The sequence below is a fragment of the Homarus americanus genome, unplaced genomic scaffold, assembly GCF_018991925.1.
Source record: "Homarus americanus isolate GMGI-L3 unplaced genomic scaffold, GMGI_Hamer_2.0 scaffold25827, whole genome shotgun sequence".
NCBI lineage: Eukaryota > Metazoa > Arthropoda > Malacostraca > Decapoda > Nephropidae > Homarus > Homarus americanus.
Genome location: NW_024738300.1, coordinates 6,710,944 through 6,732,085, shown reverse-complemented (window position 1 = coordinate 6,732,085; position 21,142 = coordinate 6,710,944). Strand labels below are relative to the sequence as shown.

At 38.1% G+C, this 21,142-nt stretch overlaps 1 protein-coding gene across 2 annotated transcripts in view; it reads left to right on the top strand.

Moving 5' to 3' along the window:
- Nucleotides 1–17,976, top strand: part of LOC121873807 (wings apart-like protein homolog) — a 69,919-nt gene extending 51,943 nt beyond the window's left edge. For both annotated transcript variants that reach the window (XM_042377513.1, XM_042377511.1), the window contains exons 10-13: nucleotides 1,804–1,983; nucleotides 3,928–4,016; nucleotides 11,064–11,165; nucleotides 14,090–17,976. In XM_042377513.1, the coding sequence (XP_042233447.1) occupies nucleotides 1,804–1,983; nucleotides 3,928–4,016; nucleotides 11,064–11,165; nucleotides 14,090–14,233 (515 nt within the window). In that variant the 3' untranslated portion in view covers nucleotides 14,234–17,976. The remainder of the gene's footprint in view (nucleotides 1–1,803; nucleotides 1,984–3,927; nucleotides 4,017–11,063; nucleotides 11,166–14,089) is intronic.
- Nucleotides 17,977–21,142: the final 3,166 nt, after the last annotated feature.

The following is a 21,142-nucleotide window of genomic DNA, read 5'->3' as shown; positions in this document are numbered from 1 at the left end:
AATCTCCAGAGTAATGTTCGAATGGCAACCAGAATCAGAATGATAATCAGGACCAGAATCAGAACCAGAATGATCGTGGACGGGACTGTAGGGCCTTTATATAGGGTCGGCCCAGCCGGCTTTTGACCTCTAACCAATTATCACTAAACTGGTTTGATCTGGATAGCTGTGTGCAGGTGTGGTCCTGCCCAGGTGTCTTGGTTAGGTGAGGTTGTTGGTCACCCGGCTAACTCACGTCATTAGCGGGCGAGGTCAAGTCCCTAGGGTCGACCTGAGGTGTGTCAACCCGGAATGTGGTGGTACCACGAGGTCTGTAGTGTACTTGCTGTTATATGTGACATAATTCTGGGCTGTAAGCTTTGGTCTGACAATCAATCATTACACTGTTATGACTGGATGAGTGGGCCATTCCTTGACATAAGATGTTCCTAAGCTGTTATGACTGGATGAGTGGGCCATTCCTGGACGTAAGATGTTCCTAAGCTGTTATGACTGGATGAGTGGGCCATTCCTGGACATAAGATGTTCCTAAGCTGTTATGACTGGATGAGTGGGCCATTCCTGGACCTAAGCTGTTATGACTGGATGAGTGGGCCATTCCTGGATGTAAGATGTTCCTAAGCTGTTATGACTGGATGAGTGGGCCATTCCTGGACATAAGATGTTCCTAAGCTGTTATGACTGGATGAGTGAGCCATTCCTGGACATAAGATGTTCCTAAGCTGTTATGACTGGATGAGTGGGCCATTCCTGGATGTAAGATGTTCCTAAGCTGTTATGACTGGATGAGTGGGCCATTCCTGGACATAAGATGTTCCTAAGCTGTTATGACTGGATGAGTGGGCCATTCCTGGACATAAGATGTTCCTAAGCTGTTATGACTGGATGAGTGAGCCATTCCTGGATATAAGATGTTCCTAAGCTGTTATGACTGGATGAGTGAGCCATTCCTGGATATAAGATGTTCCTAAGCTGTTATGACTGGATGAGTGAGCCATTCCTGGACATAAGATGTTCCTAAGCAGTTGTCACAGAGAAAAATGCTAACTCCCCTCACATGGAGGAATTTTTTTGTCATTTATAAGATCACATAATTTTTTATTTTATTTTTGGGGGGGGGGATGTGAATTGGTTATTTAACCGTTATTTTGTACTGCTCGAAGATTATTATTATTACAGTATTTATTTTCGCCCCCCAGGCCCTGATGTGGGTCAGTGACCTGTACCTGGGTGGGCTAATACCCGTAAAAAAAAAAAAGAAGAAAAAAAGTTTCCTATTTCTATATTATGTATTGCTAAAAGTTATGTTCCCTAGTTTCTTTACAGAATATTTAAATGGGCTAGTGACTAGTTCTATTTTTTCATTGTAGAATATGTATATGCAGAAAATAAAAGCTATGTTTATTCTTAAATTTTCTGACAATGAAGTATAATCGTACATTTCTGATGTCGCATTAAATTCTGTTTAACTCAGTGCTGACTTATTTTGGCTTGGTACACCTGTGGCTGATTACTTGCACCATTAAGTGGCCAACTAGTGTATATAGGTTGTGGACCCCTGATGTAGGATAACATTTCTATAAGTAGTTTTGGAAAGGAAACAAAATTAGTGATTTTCAGGTATTGTGGTAGAATATAGGTTGGTGTCATGTATATACAGTAATACATAGCATGAAGGTTCTAGTGTTGTATATTTACTTCTCCCATTTGATGTGTGTGTAATAGGTCTATGTAAATGGTTGAATAGAGTAGATGGTGTATGTTGTAAGTCACATGATCCGTACTGCTCTAATTTTGACACAGGCATGAGTGAAAAGAAGGGCGCCATGCAGGCCTTGATAGAGCTGTTCTACCGTAGTGAGGAAAGTGCACGGCAGCAGGAGGCACACACCAATGAGATCATCGACCATGACCTCACGGAGCAGAGCAAACAGAAAGAAGACGAGAAAAAGGAAGACGAAATTGAGGAAACTGTTGCTAAATGTGAGTGTAACTGTTAGGTGGTTAATGTTGTGTAATATGTTATCTCTCTTGTTACGGTGGTAGTTATATTTTCAGTCTCATGATCCTTGGAACTCGGTTCATTTGGCCAAAAAGTTGTCATAAAAATTAATTAATATAAAAATGAATGAATCATTAGACTTGTTGTATCAGCCGTGTCTGTACTTGTTTTAAAGTTTTTAACAATATGATCCCTCTCTTATGGTTTCTGTTCTTCCTCACCCATCCCTTGTATAGTATATAGTATACAGTAAACCCCCGCTTTACGCGGTTTCACTTTACACGTTTACGCGGTGCCCTGCCGAAACCGGAATGCTCACTTTCCGCGGTGTGTGTGCCCTTTTACGCGGAGAGCGGCGCGAGCAGGGTGCGCACAAGGTCGCCCAGTCATCAAAACATTACCGAGTTCTTCACCCACCACAGCCGGCCCAAGTCAGTGATAGTGATAATGATAGTGAGGATATGTACTTACATGGACTTTGAGGGGTTTGACAAAGAGGCCCTGCAAGCCTCTGTGGTGGATAGTGATACAAGTGATACAGGTGAGGGCCAATAATCTGCCCTCTGCCTCGGAACCAACCCCCCATCCCCGTGTGCCCAGCCATCTTTTCTACTAATGTAAGTGTTAAAAAGCCTAATATTATTGATATTTCTCTTAATTATTAATTGTGTGTGCATACCATCATAAAATTAAGAAGTTATTTTTACTACAACGTAGGTATTGTGTCTGAAAAAGTGGAGTTTGGGGGTCGGCCCGGTCTCTATTTCAATTAATCCCATATGTTATGTTGTTCACTTTACGCGGGCCGCCGTGGGTTCAATTGACCACGTAAAGTGAGGGTTTACTGTAGTATATGATATAGTATAGCACACCCACCTCTCGTTTTACGTGGGGGTTAGGTTCTTGAAAGTCACCGCTTAATTCAAAAACGCGTAAATTAAACATATTTTACCTATAAGAATACATGTAAATGGTACAGGTTAGGGGAACCATTGTATACCGTACAGGGTAACTCATAATAAATATTCTTTTACCTTCCCCAGTCATAAAGAAAACCAGTTAATAAAGAAAAACAATAGTAAACACATCTTAAATAACACTTACATTGATGACTGGCTTGACAAAGGTTGGGTAGGGGAGGGAGGCTACTGAGGCAAGGGTACGGGCGAGTGATCACATCTAACATGACATCTATTGTGATTGTTTTTCTTACCATTTTAGCTTTAGGCTCACCAGAGGAGGCAGATGAATGTTTTCCAGACATGCTTGATGGGGAAAACAGTGTTTAACACTAAAAGATAAGCGATAAACACACAAACTGAGAAAGCAGTACGCGGGAAGTTTGCTGTAAATACTAAACAGCTGGACGCCATCACAATTGTTGTACAGAACCTTATACAGTAAGATCTCATATTTCGTGTTTTTTAATTTCACGAGCACTAGGAATAAAACCAAGCGTAATTCATCGCAGAATGTCACTTCAATACGGAAGCAATTGCATCAGTTGAACAAACATTTACAAGTGGCTTGAACAATTCAAGAATAATTGAACAAGCATTGTGGACGGAAATCTGTAGAAGTTTCAACACCCACATTGCACTTGAACTTTGAGCAGAAAATTTTAGAAAACCGATGTAGCCCGCATGCAGTCTAGATCTCGTAACATCAGACTACCACATGTTTAGTCCACTCAAATCAGCATTACGTGGAAATCTCTTTTCATATTATGAAGAGGTGAAGAAAGAAATCAGAAATGTGTACAGGAAAAAAACTCATAGAAAGATGGGACAAGTGCATAGCTGTAGAGGGAGATGATGGAAAAATAGGTTTGTGATCATTAATAATAAATCATCACTGCTACATTTACATTTATTTTTCCCATTACTTATTGAATGACCCTTGTTTTTTTTGTTTTTTCATTTCAGTGTTACAAAAAGCTGGTCACCACATGGAAGACACGCTCATAGCTGCCTACACTGCCCTACTAACTGGATACTGCATAATGGAAGATGAGGTAGGTACCTTACCGGCACATTAAGGTCCTCGCTACTGAAGGATGTGTGTTCTTGAGAAACTGTTTGTCTGGTGAATTCTTGCTAAACTGGGTCCGTTGTCCTGTGGGATCCTGTCTGAAAGGCTTAGATGTGTTCCAGCCCCAAAATATATGACCAATGTTATAAACAGCATTGACCTCCAGCCCAAACAATTTCAACCCTAAATTTAACCAGATAATGTTATACTTGAATACTGATGTCATAGTGAAAGCTGTTTAAGAGTGTATATATATCCCCAGAGCTGAAGACTTATGCTGGTGGTGGTTGATGTGGCATTGTTGGTGCAGAAAACAGGTGTACATGTGTTTGTGCTGTAATAGATTGGCTTAAAAAAAAAAAAGGCTCCCTCCCTCCCCCCTATCTTGACTGTCATCTGCCACCAACACCACTACCTCCTGCCAAAGATATTTATACAGGAAACATAATTTTGCCTGGGTATTCTTTGTTACTTAGGGCTTTGGTGATGTCTGGTATGACATACTGTCTTTTTGGCCCTAGTCGGAGGTCTCTCTCTCCTGTACTGTACAGTATCTGGCTAACTGGGGACTTTCCAAGGCAGGGTTAAATTTATCTTAGTCCCTTATAACACATTTCATTGGCTAATTCTATAACTCTGGGCTGTCATTGGGTAACTGTAAACCTCCCTTTTTAGAGAGCTCAGGTTACTAAGAACATACATACTGTATTCCTTGGAAAGTAAACTATTGGGAATATTGTGTTTTCTCAGGGCAGCATTTACAAATAGTTAGACATTTTAACTGAATCAATATGTGTTTTAGTGGACTGGACTAGGTCATAAATTTTGTTTTGAACACACACACACACATATACATACATACATACATACATACATACATACATATACAGACACACACACACACACACACACACACACACACACACACACAGTATTCCCTTAGGTTTTATGTTGAACGTACAGTGGTCCCTCGGTTAACGAGCACAATCCGTTCCAGCAGGTTGCTCGTTAACCGAAACCATTGTTTCAATGGGTTTTTGGGTAATTGGTTCCAGCTCACCGAAAATTGCCCTAAATTCAACAAAAATTTTAGAAATGGACACTTACCTTGAGGTGTGTATGTAGAAGGCTCTTGGATGATGATGCTGATGTGAATTTTAAGTGGGAGGAGGAGGAGAAGAGAAGGAAGTGGAGGTGGAGGAGAAGCATTTTACTGCTTCTTGGAAGGTGAGTCACCTTCCATGAAAATGTCAGGAACCTCTGGACTGACAGATTCTCCACCATGAACATCCTCTCCTTCTTGAAGTGGAAGGCTGAGGAATAGCATCTTGTTCTTTCTGCCTTTTACTGAAGAACGTGTCAATTGTGGTCTGTGGGGCATCTCTCCTCCTTATGTTTAAAGAAGGAGACCATTGAGTCCTCAACATGACACAAAGTTAGTTCAGTTTTTTCCACATCTGGGTGCTTTGAAGCCAGTTCCCTGAACTTTTCCCAGTGGTAAATCACACCTTTCAACTGTTTAGTTGACATATGGTCATCACTTTCAATTTCCTCCTCACCACTGTCAGCCTCTACCTGTAACATCTTATCCAGTTGATTCAAGTCATCAGGAGTAAGTTCCTCCTCATGAGACATCACAAGCTCTTCGACATCATCCTCCTCCACTTCAAGGCCCAATGACTGACCAATGGACACAATCTCCTGGTCCAACTCTGTGTCATCCTGAAATCCCTCAAAGTCATGGACTACTGATGGCCACAGTGCTTTCCATGAAGAATTGAGGGATCTAGTGGAGACTTCTTGCCATGATGACACAATCAATTTTACAGCCTCCAGGATGTTGAATTGTGTCTTCCAGAACTGTTTCAGTGTTAGTTCAGGATCATTGGAAGTTGCCTGATGACACCTCCTAAACATTTTCTTCATGTACAACTTCTTGAAGTTGCTGATCACATTCTGGTCCATTGGCTGTATGATTGATGTAGTGTTGGGAGGCAAAAACAACACTTTCACAAAGTCAAATTGATACTCCAAATTTCTGGCAAGTTCAGGGTCATGATCAGGAGCATTATCCATGAGGAGAAGAGCCTTTAAAGGGAGTTTATTGGTGGTTAGGTAGCTCTTGACAGAAGGGCAAAACACATCAACAGCCCATTCATTAAAGAACTGTCTTGTCACCCATGCCTTACGGTTGGACTTCGAATAAACTCCAAGCTTTGTTCTTACCACTTTCTGTTGCTTGAACACCCTGGGGTTTTCAGAGTGGTAGACAAGCATAGGCTTCAGTCGGAAATCCCCTGAAGCATTGGCACCAAGCAATAGAGTGAGACGGTCTTTCATGGGTTTATGCCCAGGCAAAGAGGCTTCATCTCTGGTGATGAATGTTCTTTTGGGCATCTTTTTCCAGAACAGCCCAGTTTCGTCCACATTGAACACTTGCTGTGGAAGATAATTTTCTTCTTCCATCAGTTCTTTAAATTCCACTAAAAACTTTGCTGCCCCTTCCTTATCAGCACTAGCAGCTTCACCATGCCTAACAACACTGAAAATGTCACTTCTTTTCTTAAATTTTTTGAACCAGGCTTTGCTGGCCCAAAAATCTTCAAATTCTGTGCCTGAAGAACCAGGTTGATCTGTCTTTAAATGTTCGTAAATCTCCCTGGCTCTTTCACAAATGAATTCAGTAGAAACTGAATCACCTTTCATCTGTTTTCCCTAATCCAGATGAGAAGTAACCTCTCAGTTTCTGCAATTAGGGATCTACTTTTAAACACTGGTAGATTTGTCTCTCACTTTCACTTCTTTAAATTTGTCTTTCTGTGCAAGAATTGTCGACACAGTTGATGTCGACATGCCATATTCTTTGCATAGCGCATTTGTTCTAATGCCTTGTTCATGTTTTTTTATAATTGCCTGCTTGGTTTGGATTTAAATCGCTTTTCTTGATCTCTTAAGGCCCCGTGCTGGATTCAGACAATATCAACACGTGATATTTTAGGTATAAACTTGCTGTAAATAAAGAATATTTTCTTTAAAATAACACTGCACTGCGCTATATATTGTCAATATGTAAAATAAATTTCAAAATGACCAATAATTTGCTTGGAAACACAGAAAAAAAGCATTTAGTTGATGAGAGTCTCAAGCAAGATGTTAGCTCCACTGAAAACAGAGAGAGACTAACGCCTGTTTGCTGTGTTAAGAGGCTGGATGGCGCACATAAAACTAGTCACTTTACCTTCAATTATGTTCAATAATTGTTAAAATGACGAAAAAATTTAATATTAAACTTTTGAAATTATTGAATAGTATAAACTTCTTGATATTTACTAAAATAGTAAGGAATTTAAGCCCTAGAACCGATTACTGTATTGGCGAACTAATACTACAACTGTTGGACCGCCAAGTGCAAGCGAAAACTTGTTGAAGTCGGCTCGTAAGAAACTCGTTAACCGAAGTTAAGAATCTTATGGGAGGTAACTTGTTAACCGAGGGATCACTGTATTGGAGAATGTCCTCCCACTCCTCTATAAGAAATGTAGAGGTGGGTGAGGATCAAGTAACCAAATTGTCCCAACAGTATGTTTACTCTCGGGCAGCCACCATTAATGTGGAACCATACATACTCCAGTGTTATGTCACAATGGAAGAATGGAACTACAGTAGTAGTACAGTGAACCCTCGAAGATTCAGACCCGGTAAATCTGGATTTCGGAAGATTCGGACAAAATTTGGAGATTAAGAAGCCTCCCTAAGAATCATTCCCAAAACAGGGTAAAGATCATATTAGGCCGTGTAACTAAGCTGTCAGTGTGTGGGACACAAGTGCCCAAGGAGTCGGGAAACATAAACAAGAGTTGTCAATTGTTTTCTGTGGGGTAATATTATTTCTTTCACTCTTGTAATGATACATTGTTTCTTATTATTTTGTCGGATGTAAATGCATGGTTTATATAAAATATTTTATCACTGTGTCTGTCACCATTTTCAAATTAGACTGCAAGATATGCATTTCTCCCATATGTATTTCCATCATACCCCTGGCAACGGGAGCGAGTGGGGGAGTGATAGTTAGCGCATCATCTGCTGTTGTAACTCTCCTTGCTCCCTGACATATTACACTGGATTCACTGTTATTATTAGTGTTTATTTACTCATACAGTACAATATTGCTTAATACTGTAGTGATTAATCATGGCATTGCAGCCAAGTTTGACTAGTCACTGTAACCACCAGGCTACTAGGCAAAGCTGTTAGGTGTTATGGTTCTTCAGTAATTCCCGGATAATTCGTGGATTTTTATTTCGCGAATGATACCCTGGATGTACCCAAGAATGTCTGCAGGTAGTTTTAAAGTTGCCGGCATTTTTGTGGCCAGGACAAGGAGCCATTCGTTCTAGAGACAGTAATTTCCTTTACCTGCATTGTATATATATGTGTGTGTGTGTAGACACACACAAAACACTTACAAAATAAATAATACTGTAATGGGAAAATCCTTTAACAAATAATCAGAAACAATTGTAGTATTAAAAATGTTGAGTCTACCCTTAAGTTTACTCTGCTTTATTATTAATAAATCATGGAGTAGACTTGAGGGTCTAAGGAAAAAAAGTGAATCTATTGGTATATCCTTGGCTAGCTGGATTCTTTCAAGAAATCAGACATAACTCTGGTTGTCGACAACTGTTCTCAATGATGTGACAGTTTGGAACTGTAAAGTATTATATGTAAGTACAGTACTGGTAACTACAGAAATGGTGAAAAGTCATTTAAATGTACAGGGTACTTGTGTGCCTTATGAATACAGTCGTCCTTCGGTTAACGAACACAATTCGTTCCACAGAGTCGTTCGTTAAGCGTGGGTGGGTGGCTCCTTCCTCCAGGTCCCCTTTAAGATGTCCTTATGTAATTTCATTATAATTCCCATATTATTTAGGTTCATTTGGTTGGGATGATATAATACTATTGTAAAATAATCAACTTTCCTGAGAAAAAAATATCCCTCACTCGAACCCAGTGAGTCATTGGGTTGTATTAATCACTGGTCTTTTGTTTACAAACCACGAACAACTGATTGTCCTAGCTCCCTCACCATGTTAAGCTACGGTCACACTAAAGTTTTCCAATGCAATAAAACCACGACAGCATTTCTTTCACAGGCAATAAGTCAGCGGTACAATCCGCACACTGGCGAAAGGAACCATTGGCCAGGCGCCCAGCTCGTGCGGCTAGTTTAAGCTCAGTAGGAGAGCAGGATGGGTTCATTGTTTGTCTCTTTGGCTGCATTAACTGCTTTAGTGAGCTGTGTGGTCATGTTAAAGAAAACAAAGATGAAAAAGAAATGATTGTGGGTAACAGTATCCATCAAAAAAATTTGCTGTGCATTTGTAGCGTCCAAGCGATGTTTGTTTACAAAAGTGAGGCAAGTACTCTGACATTTTTGCTCGTGTTTTATCGTCAAAATACACTTTTTATATATTTTTTTACATTTTGACTATAAGAAAAATAAGAACGGTTTTAATGTTATTAAAACAATAGACTGTCTAAAGCATATTTTAACCCACCGTACTGTGGATTTTCAGACGTTCTGTATTTTCCCACTTTTGACAACAAATAAGTTGTCGCTGTAGAGACAACCTGATGAGCTCATTTATAAATCAATGCTACGGTGGATTTATTCTGGGTAGAAACTCTAGTGTGACTGCAGCTTTACCAGCACTCTCCATCTCACCACAACAACTGTCTTCAGCACTTAGTAAATAATATTGTAGTGTATTATACATGTGCATATTTCCTGGTTTATTCATTAATCACTTGTATTATGTGTATAATAATTAACCATCATGTATCACTCAAAGGTAAACCATAATGTTGTGAACATATCTCCTGATCAAATACTAGACAGCATGTTATAATGACTGTTGCTGAGACCTTTAGTTCTCTCCAGGAATGAAGATACGACCATAATCCTTTTATTTTCAAGTAAAAGTACAAATTACAAACTGTATTGTATTTTTTCTGTTATTGAAGATGTTATATTAATAATGATGAATTTTGCACCATAGTAGGGTGATTATATGATAATATAATATAGAATCACTAAATAAACTTGGTGATTATGGCAATGCTCCCCCCAGCCCCTTTATATACAGTGTCTTTGCTCTCGTTACACATACAGTATATTAGACCACTGTACAATATTCAGTGAGCAAGTGTGTTGTTGTTTTCATAAACTTTTTTAATCTTACACATTTTTTAAGTATCTCCATTAAAGACATCAAACACTCTACTTAAAAAGTTCACGAAAATGAGTGTGAAGTAGTGAGGTGCAGTGCACTGATACAATATATATGGAGGCAGGACTAGATTGACACATGTGGTGTGCCATGTGACACCTTCGCACAGATATTCAACCGCACATACGAACACAAACCTTCTGGACTGATACTGGATTTTCCAGACTTTTTAATGTACAGTCGGCCCTTAACATACACGGGTGTTAGTCATGCCTAAATGCCCCAGTGATAGTTCCTGGGCAGCATGATGTGATATGATGAAGTGTAATAAGGCATAATAAGAATGGTGATGGACCAGCAAAGAGTGGTAGAGACTTGAATTTGCCACCCTAGGTTGTCTCAATTTATGCTTTACATTGCCTCTTTAAAGTTTATTATGCATGTTTTATGTGTTTGCTTTATTTTCTTGCTTGACAGTGTACAGTACAGAGATTTATCAAGGGTAGATGGAAGTGTTTGGAGGGTGGCCGGTCCTTAACCCCCAGAATTTTTTACGTTCTTTTGGGGTTAATTGCTTCTTTAACCGTTGATTCACTAACCAACGACTTTTCCCGGTCCCAATATGTATCGGTTATTGGGTACTGCTCCTCTACTTTGTCGTGATCTTATACTCTACAGTATTTGAAGTATATTTTTCATCTAAGGAATGTGAAGTACAACCTATAATTTATATTTTTTTGACTCAGTTATGTTGAATAAAGCTTGTAATTAAGTCTTATTGTTTGTTTCAGGAATGTGAAGCACAAATTCGTGCTATGCTTCCAAAGTCCAACTTCAGCTTGATGGTGGCGGTGCTGAAGAAGTTCCTCCGCTTCATGGACCTGACAGCTTCTGTGAGTTCTAGTGTAGCTGACCCTTTGTTGTTGATGGTATAGTGTGGTTGTTTGTTGATGGTACAGTGTGGTTGTTTGTTGATGGTACAGTGTGGTTGTTTGTTGATGGTACAGTGTGGTTGTTTGTTGATGGTACAGTGTGGTTGTTTGTTGATGGTACAGTGTGGTTGTTTGTTGTGGTACAGTGTGGTTGTTTGTTGATGGTACAGTGTGGTTGTTTGTTGATGGTACAGTGTGGTTGTTTGTTGATGGTACAGTGTGGTTGTTTGTTGTGGTACAGTGTGGTTGTTTGTTGATGGTACAGTGTGGTTGTTTGTTGATGGTACAGTGGTTGTTTGTTGATGGTACAGTGTGGTTGTTTTGTTGATGGTACAGTGTGGTTGTTTGTTGATGGTACAGTGTAGTTGTTTGTTGATGGTACAGTGTGGTTGTTTGTTGATGGTACAGTGTGGTTGTTTGTTGATGGTACAGTGTGGTTGTTTGTTGATGGTACAGTGTGGTTGTTTGTTGATGGTACAGTGGTTGTTTGTTGATGGTACAGTGTGGTTGTTTGTTGATGGTACAGTGGTTGTTTGTTGATGGTATAGTGTGGTTGTTTGTTGATGGTACAGTGTGGTTGTTTGTTGATGGTACAGTGTGGTTGTTTGTTGATGGTACAGTGTGGTTGTTTGTTGATGGTACAGTGTGGTTGTTTGTTGATGGTACAGTGTGGTTGTTTGTTGTGTGGTACAGTGTGGTTGTTTGTTGATGGTACAGTGTGGTTGTTTGTTGTGGTACAGTGTGGTTGTTTGTTGATGGTACAGTGTGGTTGTTTGTTGATGGTGCAGTGTGGTTGTTTGTTGATGGTACAGTGTGGTTGTTTGTTGATGGTGCAGTTTGGTTGTTTGTTGATGGTGCAGTTTGGTTGACTTTGTCTAAACCAGGCATGGGCAACCTTTTCTCCGTCATGGGCCGCATTATAATTTAGGTATTTTTCTTGGGCCAACCCATCAAATTATTTAGCCTACTTAACTTAAAAGTACAGTAATGTTAGATTAGTATATATATATATATATATATATATATATATATATATATATATATATATATATATATATATATATATATATATATATATATATATATATATATATATATAGATCCATGAAAACGTGGATAAGATAAATCTTGATGAAATCATATTTTATCAAGATATATATATATATATATATATATATATATATATATATATATATATATATATATATATATATATATATATATATATATATATATATATATATTATATAATTTAGCCATTGAACCTACTGTATTCATATAGGCTATGTGAAGACACAAGCAACAATAAAAAAGTAGCCTTCTTCATGCCATTAATGGTGGACAGGTGCAAAGTTTGTGTTCGATTTCTATTTCCAATTCTCACCTACTTGACTGTGAACACCTCTGGAAAGCAAACCAATGGAGATCCCACTCTAATTTTCTGCATGTGAATGCATTATATCAAGGACAGTTTTCATGCCAATCTTGATGGCCTTGAATTTGGATTTTTTTCTGTGGTCAAGGTCAAAGGTCATATAGAACTAACTTTTTTATTTGATGCTCTATGGTTTTTACAGCAGGAATCGACATTATTCTACATCCTTTCCTGAGCATTTAGAGACGGATTGTCGAAGTTGGTACAGTAGAACCTTTCAAAATTACAAGGTCATGCTGTTGACCTCAAACTTTGGAAGGTCGTAATTCATAAACCTGCTGACCTAGGAAGCTAAAATTTTGGTAACGATTCATCATTCACTAAACCCAATCTTAATATTAGAAAAAAAAATCAAGGAAATTGGAATTGGTAAGATGAAGTGACAAGAAGTGTGTACACTTGAGATGGAATGCCCCACTTCCCCCTACCCTCTTATACGTACACCATTTGCCTGCTGAATTATTTTTGTCCACAACTGTACTGTATGTACATGTTTTATTTTTTATAAATGTTATCTATAATATAAATCAATAATATTACTTGATTTTAATTACTGTTAGCTCCATCTTGAGCCAGGACGAACTGTGCCCTTGACCCAAGCTACACCGTGGTACACAGAGGCCATGTTTTGTCTCAGCTCGGTCAACACATATTACCTAAACAACATTAAATAAGTGCATTCATCTGGTGATTGGAATGGGGTAGAGCCCCGAGGATATCCAATTTGTGAGGTTTGAGTGTTTGACACCAGGATGTAAAGTCTCCTCTTTTAAGGCACGAACCATAAAACTGTTGGACTGAACTATTTACAATGTAAATTTACTTTTAATGTCAAATATTTTGTTCATTTGAGACTAAAGGAAATAAGCAGTGTGGGTACTGAGCCCTGGAGTAAGAGTCACAGTAAATGTATTAACCCTTAAGCCCGGGGTTAGGGTGCTGCTGGCAGTACCCCCCCCCCCCATCCCCGCGGGGGTTAAATCGCGAAAAAAAAATCAATTTTTCCAAAAATTATAATAAACAAAAGAAATGCCGGGAAAATAAGCGGACTTTCCGGAACGTCACCCGGGGCCTAAGGGTTAAAGCTCATAATTAAAAGAAAAGTAATACTTATAGGGAAGGAAAGAAAACAACAGAAATGAGGGGAAATTAGCTGCAAATTGTGTAGCAGGTCAAATGTATCTCAGAGTGGGGGTGTTAGAGTGAGGCCACAAAGAGCTTCTGTAGTAACAACAACAATGCTATCATGAGGGAAACAGGCTATGTTTTCTTGCTGTTATTAATTCGATCATTTTGGTATAAGAGTTCTGTCACAAGTTGTATCTGACACAGGTAAGAGTGTGTAACATTGATGGGTCAGTCATTCTTTATGGACCTTGAGAAGTAAGTTGTTCACCCAAGTTAGTTTGTCTCATACTTATTTCTCTTTCTGTGTTTCTTTTAATTTCAGACAAGTCTCCTGCGGAGCCTGAAGCCCACAGAGCGTGTTGTAAAGTACATGGAAAAACTGGATTCCAGCGGAGAAGAGGAAGCAGAAAATGAAAAGAAAAAGCAAGAAGCCAAAGAAATGGAATTTGATGCTTTTGGTTTTTAAGGCCGAGAGCAAATGCCTCTCACTAATCCTCAATTTATGCTCACAGCAAATTTAAATTTCCTATTATTTATGAAAACCTCGAAATTTAGGTTTGGTCTTAGGCATTGTGACTTAAAAAAAAATCTAACTGTTGGGGCTGTTTGGGAAAATGGTGAAACTAAAATTTCCAATGGCTAACAGGTTCATTATGCCAGATAAGAATAAAGTATAACTTAATGCTGGCACAGAACAGCCTTGCCTGGTCTAAGATAAGCAGACACTAGACCAGTTCTTCCTCTTCCTGGAATGTTTGTCTGTGGCGCCAAGAGTACAATTTGCATTTTTCTCCCGTGCATCTGATGGTAGCTTAGGGTAGTTAGTGCAATACACTGCAGTATCCTTAACTCTGCCATTCACTCTTTACTGGCCAACCAAAACCAAAGATAGCTGCACCTGAACTGTCCTGTGAGGCTTTATAATAATGGCAGGGGCAGAGTTTTGTTAGAAGAGGTCCTGTGAGAAGGGATGTCAATCCTGGAGCGGAGAGATGTGTAGCTGATAGTGTTACTCTAGTGTGTAGTAAAATAGTGTCTTTTACAGTTTTAAATTTGAAATCCTGAAGAATGACAGAGACTATTTTTTTGCCAAACAGAATTTTCTGTACGTGTCACATGCAACGGTGACTTGGTTCCTTAGGGCGAGATGGCGCTTGAACGGTCGGCATGCCAAACTTGTGCTGCTACAAACATGAATATTCAGAACATTTTCTAGAAGAGTATTGCAATGCATATTTTGATATACAGTACTTGCATGATAAAACTATGTCAAGGGAAAGACATAATGGTTAAATAGTAATAGTAGCAGTGTGCTGTGAGCATACCCGACAACATGTGTCCTCTCCAATAAGGGTCCAAGGAATGTATGTTTTATGAGTGCATTGTTTTTTGCTTTATATAAGGATTCTGTATTTCTCAGCATACGCAAGAGAAGTGAACTGTGATGTGAATGTCCAGAAGTACAGGATCTTCGGGAAAATTCTACCAGTGACCTGATTTTTTTAGTGATGGAATGCATTCATGTCAATAAGGGTTATTTTATTTCTACTTGTGTGATAGTTGAGTATGCATGCTGTTATCATTGTCTCATATACAGTACATTTCCACAAACCATATGACCTTGTTTTCTATTTGCACCTGATGTCTATATATTAAAAGGTTCCCAATGTGAACCAGTTATTCCTTTTACTGTATGTAGTAACCTCCCAGAGATCTCAGAATATAATATTTTATGTTGATTATTTCATCTGTCTTTTTTTTATATTTTACCCTGTCAACACGTGAGATGTGTAGCGTCGTAACCTGGTTCGACTACGACTTGTACCTTCACAAGATGTACTGTTCACATACTGTACAAGAGGCACCTTATTTCACATACCTTGTTCTTCTCTCACATTTCTGTAAATTCCTGAAAGTTTTCACATGGAAAATTATATTCTATATGCCAAATTATATACTGAAAATAATATATTTATGATGATTAACTTTGAACACACAGTTGGACACAAATAACGAGAATAATGTACACGAATTATGTATATTATTAAAATAGCAAAATACATCTTGGTATTTGTAAATGAACGGTTTACCAAGTCTCTATAAGACGTTGTGTGCGGGTAATAAAAACACTTTTGAGAGTAGATTTTGTCTCGAGTGTTGATTTTATTTTGACCATTCATCTGACTTACCACCTGTAATATTTCCTCAAGTAACAATAAAAACTGCCAGAAAGGTTTATAAACTCAGATCAGGTCCTGTGATGGCTGGATCTTGATTTGCTAAATAAAAAATTTACATGATTTTAGGATGTGAATAATGTAAAAAGAGTAATTTATCTCAAGTGTTACCACAGGCATGAGGTCTCTGATACACACGGCATATATGTAGAGTTAAAGAAAGTGTTCCAATGACAATTGATGTGGCATTTATGTTGGTACATTTTGCTGGAAATATTGGTTACATTTGGTTTCTGAATGACAGGTGTAGCAAGGATCACAATAATATGCAGAAGTAAGAGGGCTTTTAAAGCATTGGCAAATATTTTTATGTATAAAAAGAAAACTACATCTGGTTTTTGAAGTCTCTGTTCAGTGTATATATTGAAGAACAGTGAAATGCATGCTATAGTAGCACGTTCTAGAACCTGACTTAAAAAAAATAATTGCCAGGTATGGTTTATCAACAATAAATTGAGTCTTCTACAAGCACCACTACACAAACAGTAGGACTTCACTTTATCGTTTAGTTAAAATTCAAACCTGATTCTCAATCCACATTTCGGGTAAATCCCAGCATTGTGTTGTTGTTCACACAGCAAAATTGGTAATACAAAATTAATAATGATATGTGTAGTAAGAATATTTCAGGCAGTTGTGTGGTACACTAGAGTCAGGCTGGTGTTGACTTGTCACATCTAAAAGTGATGTCTAGATCCCAAAGCTTTTTGTTGTGTAATGTTTAGTTGGTGAAGATGGTTCATGGCAACACCAAACTTAATCTTATTCACAGTTTCTATTTCCTCAGCCGCATCAAGTGTTATATATTACTCAAGTCGAGTCATTGTGTCTGTTTCGGACATTTAAGGTAGGGGGAGTTAAATACAGTACTGTACTGTGCAGGTCTTTTGTATGTACAGTACAGTACCAGGAAACTAGACAAGACTGGCGAAATTTTACAGTATTTACCATTGATACAGTCAAGACCATGAATCAGGCCATTTGTAATAGTTTCTGGTTGGTTAACCTGGGGCTAACCTTCAGGTGAGCACTTGGGGCTAACCTTCAGGTGAGCACTTGGAGGCTAACCTTCAGGTGATAAGATAGATGATGTGTTTTGTGATGTAGGTGTGGACAACATGACTGGTATTATTGTGGTCCAAACACCTGAAATGTGAAAGTGAAGTAATTCAAGAGGAAAGATCTTGAAATTCATGTTTAAGGAGACAACTTACATGTACAGTTACAGGTGCGGACAATAGTTCTGTCTCGTCTCCTGCTGCTCCACGAACCCCGAGATTCAGACTCATGAACCCGAAGCAATAGACACCGAAGCGTTATTCTGTCCATAAATGCTTCGGGTTCAAGAGTCTGAATCTCTGGGTTCATGGAGCAGCAGGAGACAGTGCAGTACTGTACAACCAATTTGAAATTTTGTATCAACGTTTTCTCTCTACAGTATTGTGGAAATAAAAGATAAAAGTAATATTCAACAAAAAAGAACTGTAGTTTGTATGGCTCAAATATGTGATTTTATCTATAATTTCCACAATGGAAATACAGAACTGTGATATTAAACTTCATATTGTGTATACAAGTAATACTGTAGTTGTATCTGGACCTCTGAGTGGGAGATACATGCTGTGTATGACCTTTGACCAGTAGTTAACATTGTTGCATTTAAAAATAATGTACACTGTACTTTGAAATAGAATTTCAGTATTTAAAGTGCAGTAATGTGAAGTTTACTATTCATACAAGACACACTCTTGGGTTGCAGAGAAAGTGGATATAATAATAAGTGTGATATTACATATGAATTACATAACTGGCTCACTAATATTAATTTGTGAAAATTTGTATTCTCTGGCATTCTGCAAATTGCTCAATATGAATTTGTTTATTCCTGGAATTACAGTTTGTATTACAATATAAAATTAACCAACTGCAGTATTCAGTTGTAATTATACATTTTTTCATCCTGTTGAGTTTATCTGCAAAACTTTTATTTTCCTCAGGTGATGGAACAGTACAGTAGTGAGCCTGTGTGGTGAGGGGATGGTGGAGCCTTTTTAGTACTATACGTAGTGTATAAATTGTCTTAACCACTGATTATGTACTAGACAAGTATCAGATACAGCAGAATAATTTGAAACAATTTGGTATGATCATAACTTAATGACAGTCATAATTTCCTTTTCTAACATAAACCTTTTAGTGAGAAGGGTTCAGTTCATGTTTTACCTCTGAAAGCAGCTGGAAGCTAATATAAAGATCACGAGGTCACCCAACCTTTCTTGTTACCTATATTTTCTTCACGTGAGAGATTAGATGCAAAGTTTTCCTTTTTGAGCCGTATTAGTTAGAGCTCATTACTGCACCAGTCTGTGCACAATTCCCACCACTTACAGTACAGGCTGCTATTTCCTTGTCCACAGCTGATAACTGGGTGAGGTACCATGCTTGCCTGGCTCTACTCTATCTCCTGCCCTGCTTATCTTAGCAAATCTAAGGGTTTCGTTCTTCGTAAACCATTTACGGGTCAGGATTATAACTACAGTACTGCAGTTTTGAGTAATGTTTTGGAGGTAAGGCCTTCACTTTAGCTTCCTTATTTCAGTTAAAACGTGTTAATTTGGTCAAATAATCCGATTTGCGGACTAGCTAGTGAGCTGGCCTTCACAACCATGCAGTTTTACTGGCAAATAGTCTCACACTAGGTCAACCTACCTTTTGTTGGCTGCAATCCGGGTGTGGGTGTTTGGGGCTTATGTCTTTTGTTCCAAGGGTCTCTCAGTTCATGCTGCGGGCACCCCAGTCATCCAGCTGTGAATGGGTACCTGACTATCAGGGGAAGTGAAGGTGGTCTAGTGTAGTGTCCACATCAATATCTCCCTGTGTAACAAGACATTATACTGTATTGAGTGTACTGTTGGTGCACTGCCCTTAAAGGATGAGCTTAGGGATAGTATTATGGAAGTACCGTACTCACAATGAACCATAGGGTACATAGTGGAGGTCAGACAGTTAAGATCTAGTTGTTAGTCTTGATTGCTGCTGTGGCTTAAGGCTTTGAAGAAACACTGGAATTCTGTTTTTTGGGGAAGGAGATGAGCTTGTGAGTTTTATGAGTTACATGTTAGTTTATAGAGGAGGTAAGGAAATAAATGTGTGTGTGTGTGGGGGATTCATGTGTCTTTAATATGTTAATAGATTTCCCCGAGTACTGTAGACCCACCTTGTGGACTTGTATTTTTACTTAATTTTATTTAATTTTGTTCCTGGAATGATTTAGTGAAGTATGGTGTTCTCTATCTTCTTGTTACAGTTTTCTTTTTCATGACCTAAGATTATTGAAGTACAGTATAGTACTTTCTGACTCATTGCAGTACTAGTCCAGACATAATAGGACCCTACCATTCCATCCAGGACAATAAAATAATTTGGTGGTGAATATATTGGCATCCCTTTCTAGGGATTGTTTGTCTGTTGAGTGATGAACCTCTTGTAGTACAGTACAGTACAGTACCAACTCTTCCCACATAATGTAGCTCTGTTACCCTACTGCAGATATGAGCTGTAATAGACCTGCCTGTATTGAACAATGTTTGCCTTTACTAGTAATCTCCTTCATGTGACGGTGATAGATTATGACAGCGAGGGTTGGATGATCTTAGGGTCTTAGACTAGCCCCAGCTGTCTTTAGGTGGGGAAAATAAAAATAAATTAACTTTATTCTGGCTTTCATGGCAAGAGCCGCCTCACTAAAGGATTTTAAACAATTATTTCAGTAACCAGTCCCACATTTATCACAGTAGTATTTATCTCGTGTGAAAACCAACACTTCTAATTGATCATTGAATGCAGGATTAAAATTATAGTTATTCCAATCAATAACATACTTTAGGTGGAGATAAAACTATACATTATTATTTATCCAGAACTTACCCTGTATATGCACTGTTCATCTGGGATCACTGCTGTGTTGTGACTGATGAACATTATTTGTAAAAATCGGAATTTGGAATGGTATTGTGATTACAGTGTCTTAATATATCGAGCATTTCACTACCAAGGTATAATTCAGGAAATATATTAAAAAAATAACAATAAACTTTAATATTTAACAACTATCAAAATAGATTTCTCAAGAGATTAGACACTCTAAGGAGACCATAATCTGAACTGACTGACTGTCATATCGCAATTATTAACTGGCAGTCTCAAACATTTCTTGAAAATCTGGTAAGTGTGGAAAATGGTAAAATAATAATGACCGCCTTGGTCAAGAAGGTTCTGAATATTAAAGAATATACAGGTAAATTATTTTGTGTAAAGAATGGTTTTACAATATGGTGACAACGTAAAACTTTGTGAAATTTTGGTAAACATTTCCTTGTGATGAAATTTTGGTAAACATTTCCTTGTGAAAGATAAGTTATTTCATTAAATTATCAATGCTTCCTAGAAGGCTTGGCTGCAGTACCGAGTGTGATGTGAGAGTAGGTACTGTACTCTACCTCTACATCTCGCTCCAAGTCCAGGTAAAGTATTTGACATGATAAAATACAGTATTTCAAAATTATTGGGAGTGCTGTAACAGTAACCAAGTGAAGATTAAAACGCATGCCTATGGTCACAAACGCAAATTCCTACCCATGGTCAGGAACAAACACCTACTGTTAAGGAAACTGAGCACTCAAGAATGCAAATATCTAACGTTACTTTACTTCAACTTTTATTTTAATATCAAAATTTAAATTATATCTACATGTGTGTGAGTCGAGGGGCTTTTTGGTTTAAATAATTTAGTTCTAATACCTTGTAAAACTCGTGTCCAATTATGTAACAAGTGACAATCTGTATATTTTGTAAAATTTACAAGTGACTTTTTACTGTAGGATTAGTTATACAGCATCACTGGGCTTAATTGAATAGTAGATCACACTAATGGTTGACAAGACATTACCCAACAGTATAATTTATAGGACATGAAAAATATGCAAGTGATTTTTAAATATAATAGTTACACCGAAATAAACAAAAAATATATATATTCACGGATGAAAAATAATGAACTCGGTTGTACTAATACACGTTGGTCCTGGAACAGTGGATCATGCCACGACAGAGCAACAGCTGCTGGTGCTGAGAGCTGA